This window comes from Larus michahellis, chromosome 1 (assembly GCF_964199755.1).
Source record: "Larus michahellis chromosome 1, bLarMic1.1, whole genome shotgun sequence".
Taxonomy (NCBI): Eukaryota; Metazoa; Chordata; class Aves; order Charadriiformes; family Laridae; genus Larus; species Larus michahellis.
In genome coordinates, this window is record NC_133896.1 from 39,282,352 (window position 1) to 39,288,570 (window position 6,219).

At 44.3% G+C, this 6,219-nt stretch overlaps 1 protein-coding gene across 8 annotated transcripts in view; it reads right to left on the reverse strand.

The window, feature by feature from the left end:
* Nucleotides 1-6,014, reverse strand: part of CPM (carboxypeptidase M) — a 37,252-nt gene extending 31,238 nt beyond the window's left edge. For 2 of the 8 annotated variants that reach the window (XM_074572881.1, XM_074572887.1), the window contains exons 1-2: nt 5,597-5,618; nt 5,326-5,520 (exon numbers count right to left, since the gene is read on the reverse strand). In XM_074572881.1, the coding sequence (XP_074428982.1) occupies nt 5,326-5,379 (54 nt within the window). In that variant the 5' untranslated portion in view covers nt 5,380-5,520; nt 5,597-5,618. The other 6 variants (XM_074572864.1, XM_074572903.1, XM_074572857.1 and 3 more) reach the window with 6 other exon arrangements.
* Nucleotides 6,015-6,219: the final 205 nt, after the last annotated feature.

Consider the following 6,219-nt stretch of genomic DNA (forward strand, 5'->3'; position numbering starts at 1 on the left):
AGATAATGGATGGAATGTGACAGTTCAAGGGCAACAGCGAGAGCAACTGAATAGCTAGCAGCAGAATAGGATGATTAAACCACATAGTTCTCACCTAAAAAGGCTTTCAGGACAGCTCTTTTCCAAGAAGCTATTTCTCAAAATTTCTAATGAAACCACAATAAAATCTGGTCATTTTGTTTTGCTTTTTGTCTCTCCAATGATAGAAACTGCCAAAGAGATGTTAATCTATAAGTCAACTTTGAAGCTCTTCACTAGGTAAAGACAGAGGTACTTTAACCATACACAACTTTTTGCTCAGTGAGCAGGATCTGGCTTAAGGATGATGTTTACAACTGTTCCAATTTGACTGGAATTCTAAAAATGCAGATTGGCCTCCAGAAAAGCTAGATCTAAAACAAGCTGTAATTGACATGCTATCACTTTATCTGAATCCAGAGTGTATCTGAAAAGAGTTTTTAAAGAGTGTAGATCTACTACAAAAGCCTTTCAGCTCTTTACCTTTGTTCTCCTAGTAAGTTCATCAGGTCTATCTATTAGAATCCTTAAGTCTGCTTCCCACCACCCCACCACCTTAATTTTCTTTTCAAAGAATAACAACAAACAGCATGGTATCTTGAACAATGAAAAGCCCCAGATCATACACATACATCAAATATTTTCTTTTTGATAATGCGCACGGCAAGATTTGCTTGATGAAGAGTCAGTCTGTTTTTCACTGGGGTGGCACTGGGCAGGAGAGGTTAATACGATTACACTAGGTCCCATTCTCCAGACTGACGCAGCTCTGCAGCCTCCTCTATTATTATAGAGCACACATACTGTACTGAGGTTGGATATTGTGCATATTAGAAAGTGGAGCTCCTGCCAAAGATCTTTTACAAGCTTATTCAACAACACATCTGAAACAATATAAAAGAATCAAGGTATTTTCTGGGCCATCATACATCTCTGCCTACCTGCTTATAAGACCGCATCGGGTCTCTCACAAACATACAAATCACCTTCAAATCTTGAGGGATTTGTGGTTACCTACTAAATTAGACCAAACACATAACACTCAGTTTTGTCAGCCAGTGGGCTACATCTTTTTAAGTGCCCTTCTCCATCCTTTAAGGGTAATAGCCTAGGAGATGAGATGCATAATTAAATACCAGACCTGGAGACTAAACAGGCCATTGCCAATCTAGAACATGTTCTTCCCAGTAATCTGTCAGAGGGGTGGTTAATTTACATATGGCAACGTAAAACCACCACAAAAGAGACTGGGCATCTTTTAGTTTGTTTTCTGGTGAGACACTTGGTACTGGTTCTGTTGTGTAAACTGCTGTCATAGTCTACATACATCAAATAAATACTCTTTGTAAGTCTCACCTCAAATTTATCCATGGCAAGTCATACTTGACTACTTACCTTTTATGCAGAAATGACTGGCTTAGTGGGAGAGAAGAAAACACTCTATTTCTTTAGCCCTGACCTTAGCAAAGCTTTCAACAGAATCACAGAATCAGTTAGAAGGGACCTCTGGAGGTCACCTGCTGTGTCATCCATGTGTTGTGTTGTGTCACGTCATGTCTGTTCCCCACCCTGGCTCAAGCAGGGACACCTACAGCCAGTTACCCAGGACTGCGTCCAGATGGAATTTGAATATCTCCAAGGATGGAGCTTCCACAACCTCCCTGAGCAGCCTGTTCCTACACTCACTCATCCTCACAGTATCTTTGTAAACAAGCTGGAAACATATGGGTTAGATGAATAGACTACTGCAAGGTCAGAAGCTGGCTGGAGTCAGCAATTGGTGGTTGAAGTGACGGCAGGTTATTAGCAGCATTCCTCAAGGGTCAGTGCCGAAGCTGATAACTGTTTAACATCTTTATCAGGGCCAGGGCTGCCATTCAGAGGGGCCTTGACAAGTTGAAGGAATTTCTTGACAGAGAACTCATGAATTTTGACAAAGGCAAATGCAAAGTCCTGCACCTGGGAATTAAAGAACCTCATATTGGGATTATCAGACCAAGAAGATAACCCCATGCTTGTACAGGCTGCAGATTGGCTAGGTTGCAGCTCCACAACCTAGGGGTTGCAGAGTGTGGGAGGAATGTCCAGGTGGAAAAGATAAATGTGAGTCAGTAGTGTGCCCTTGCAGCACAAAAGGCAACCTGCATACCAGGCTGCATCAGCAATAACATAAAACAGCAGCTTGAGGGAAATTATTATTGCCCTTCACTCAGCATTAGTAAAGCTACAACTAGAGTACCGTGTCCAGCTATGGGTTCCCTAGCACAAGAGAGGCAATACCACGCTGGAGGAAGTCCAGCAGAGTGCCATCAAGATGATTAGAAGGCACACTACATCCGAGGAGAGGCTGTGGGAGGTCAGTTTGTTTAGCATGGAGGATGATACAGCTGCAACCTTCCACTACCTAAAGGGAGATTAATGGAGAAGAGAGAGGCGCACAGCAAAAGGACGGGTAACAACTGACAGCAAGGGAAATTCTACTCAGATGCAAGAAGACACGTTTCCACAACAAAGATAGCTGAGCACTGGATCGACTACCCAGAGACCCTGTAGAGCCTCCACTCTTGCAGGTATTCAAAACTTGGGTGGAGAGGCCCCAAGCATCATAATCTAACTTTCAAGTTAGCCCTGCTTTGAAGAGGGGCTCAAACTAGATGGCCTCCAGACCTATATTACTTATCTGCCTGGAGCATGTGAGGCTTCTGACATGAAGAGTGTTTGGATATTTCTGTTAAAGAACTACATGCAATCTCTTCCTGAAGAGGTGATACACAGTGCCTATAATTTTCCACATTTGGGCTTCTAAGAGTGGATTCTATATCCTTGCAGAGCACCATGTCTACACATGCCAACCAAACATCAAGCCTTTACTTCACATTCATCATAATCCAAGTTGAGATGGCAGTATATAATACCAGATCATTAGATAAAATTAGAGTAAAACCCAGATTAAAGAATAACACGGGAACAACAGCCACTCACAATAACAGTAAAGTTGTGTCTGGTGGCTTCATAGCCACCACTCTGATTCATAGGATTTTGTATTCCTCATCAACAATTTCCATGTCAGGATCCACATCAGGACTGCCAACAGCTTAACAGAAAACTTACTACATCCCATTGATCTCACTTTTATATAATTTAAATTCATTTCTGTTTCTCATCATCAATAAATACACTTTGTTATCACAATTTAGCTATTTGGTAGTGGGACAACACTGGTACAGTATCCATACAAATAAGCCCACATGCATGTGCATACACACATTCTTGGTTTTGTCAGCTTATCTAAGAAAGAGGAACAGAACTTCAGCCCATTGACCAAAATTGAAACTTCATTTTCACAAAAACTATATAACCACTGTCTTCCTAAGACTTTCTTTTGGTATGGGGGGGGAGGAGGGGAGAAGAGAGAGGAAGAGAGAGTTCCATCCTCTACTATATTTCAGGGGACTTAAAGGCACATTTCTTAACAGAAGTAGAAATCTCTTAACGTTGAGAAAAAAATAAAAGAATAGAGAAGCACTGAACATTTTTCATTGCCATTCTGCTTTATATAGCACTGAGAAAGTTTCCACTGCCCACCTATTCCATTCAGAGGAATACTGCAGGCACACAGGACATACAAAAGGCATAACTGATCACCTTTTTGTGAATCATGATGCATAGCTGGCAGAACAAGGGAGAGGCCATGTAATTGTCTTTTCTCACACAGTTTGGCAAACAGAAGGAAATACACTAAAATATGAATAAAGTTTCAGTGCATTGCTCAGTCACAATCAAGAGATGATGCACTTCCAGTTTTCATTCTAATGGAACTCAGACAAGTTGAACACTTCATGTCATCAACTTTCAGATGGCTAGATACGTAAAACACAAAATTTCAATCTCTCAGGTTGGATGAAAGGTTTTGTCCTACCTGCGCAAAGATAAGCCATCAGAGTTCATGCCAGAAAAGTAAGAATCTAGTCCTATCATTAAAATGTTAGCTAAGTCCCCTCAAGGTAGGAAAATGAAGATGCAGATAATTGGTAGTTTGTACTGGAGGGAACTGTACTTAAAGGGACTAGCCTTCTCTTGCTTAGATGAATAACATAATCCAATATGATTGTACCTTTGATGAAACCAAGAACACAAATAATTTTAAGATTCCTTATCTAGTTTGACTCTTTCCACAATGAGACTTGCTAAGGAAATGAGTGCAGACATGCACAGAGACAAGATCACATATCCATAGCAACATGACAGCTGTTTGATACCTCACTGAAACAGAACCCTCTTTTCAACTAAGAGTCACGTCCCAGACAAATACAAGTATACTAAAAAAATTTTGAAGGCAAACATGGTAACACAAGGAAGGAGGCATGAACAGAAACTAGTAGCATTCTTCATGATTATCTACCTAGAAGGACGTAGGTTTTGGGGGGTTTTTTCCCACAAGCATAGATTTGATAATAGATGCTACAACTGTCTACTTCCTTCCAGTGGTATGAAACGGGATTAGAGGAACAGATGATGTTTCTAAAGAATGAACTTCTCTATCTAGTTTTATATCTCTTATCAAAGCAATTGCATTTTCTGAAATCTACTTAAGATCTTTCTGTTGAAAACTAGACAGATGTACACTGAAGTATTTATATGCTAATAAACACTAAATTTTCTAATCTCTTTAAACAAATTAAAAACTCCCTTGTTTTTTTCCTATACATTTATTGTAAGAAAGTACCAATCAGAGAGAGATAAATTCAAATATCACCAGGAAGGTGATTCTTGATTTCTGTGTATTTTCCTGTAGGGTTTGAGACCGAAATCCCATTCTTCATTTAAAACGCAAGACTTTGTATCAGTATGGAATTTGAAATCCTTTTTCTTGTCAGCCCTGATTTACTGGAAAAATAGGTAAAGCCAGAAGAAGAAGATATTTTTAACATACCCACAAGTTAGGAAACACATGCTCCTATTACAGACCCACCTAGAAGGGGCACTTGGCAAACAGGGTACCAAAAAGGTCTTTAAAGACAGCCCTTTTTCTGAAATTGCCACTCAGGAGTTTTCCAATTCTCAAAAAAATTGGATAAAAATAGGTGTCGGGAGAACTTCTGCCCTAGCTGAAGCGCCATACGTGTCATCAGAGTTTGTTATTCACGCTGAAGCAAGAGGAAGAGGAAACTTCGCAGAGATTTAAGCAGAGAGCAGCCCCACCGCCAGCGAAAACGCCACCGCAGCCACCTTTACCCACGCTGGTCCCAATTTCAATAAAACAGAAAGTTTTTAGCTCCCCCCCGCCCCCGCCATCTCCCCCCTCACCTTCCACCGAGCGCCCGATGCTGTGCAAGTGTGTGAGGGAGGGGTAGGTGGCATGGATCCCCTTCAGGTACGCCTCCAGCTCCTCGGCGTGGTGGTACTTGAAATCCAGCGAGGCCGCCACAGAAACCAGGCAGAGGATGCCAACCACCTCCTAGAAAGAAACAGATGAAGCAAACGACGGCGGGGACCGGCGGGCTTGCCGCTGCCCCGGCTCTGCCGCCGCCGAATGGCGGCGGCAGAGCCGGGGCAGCGGCAAGCCCGCCCAGGGAGCCTTCCCGCCTCAGCCCGTCTCCCCTCAGAGGGAGCAGGTGCCTTCCCCCTGCTCCTACCCCCCGCATGGTGCCGCCGCTCTTCCACAACTGGAGCTCCGACGGCGGGCGGGGGCCGCCATCCCCCGTCGCCCGGCCTCGCCCTTGCCCCTGACTGACGCGGGCTTCATCCACTCAGGTCCCCCCGGCCCGCCCATGGGGCAGAGGGGACACACGGACACCCCTCCTCCCCTTCTCCCCTCCCTCCTTCCCGCCTCACCTCAGCGCCTCACGGCTCCTGTCGGTGCGGCGGCGCAGCCCTCTCCAGTGTCTTCGGCAGCCCCCCGGGGTGAAACCCACCCTCCTCTTCCTCCCTCCTCCTCGGCTGAAGGGAGGGAAAGGGTCGGAGCAGGCGGCTGGCGGCCGGCTTCGCGTCGTCGCGGCCCCCGCAGGCTGGCCCGGCTGCGGGGCGGTGTCCTGAGGAGGCAGCGCGGGCCACCTTTTGCTGGTTTTACCTCATTTTTGAATCCCGGAGGGGGTGAGAAGTGTCTGGAGGGGAAAAAAAAAAAAAAGCCGGGGGCGGGGGGAAGAAGGATTGTTTAAAAAATACTAATTTTTCTTTTTTTTTTTTAATGGGAGGTGTGAC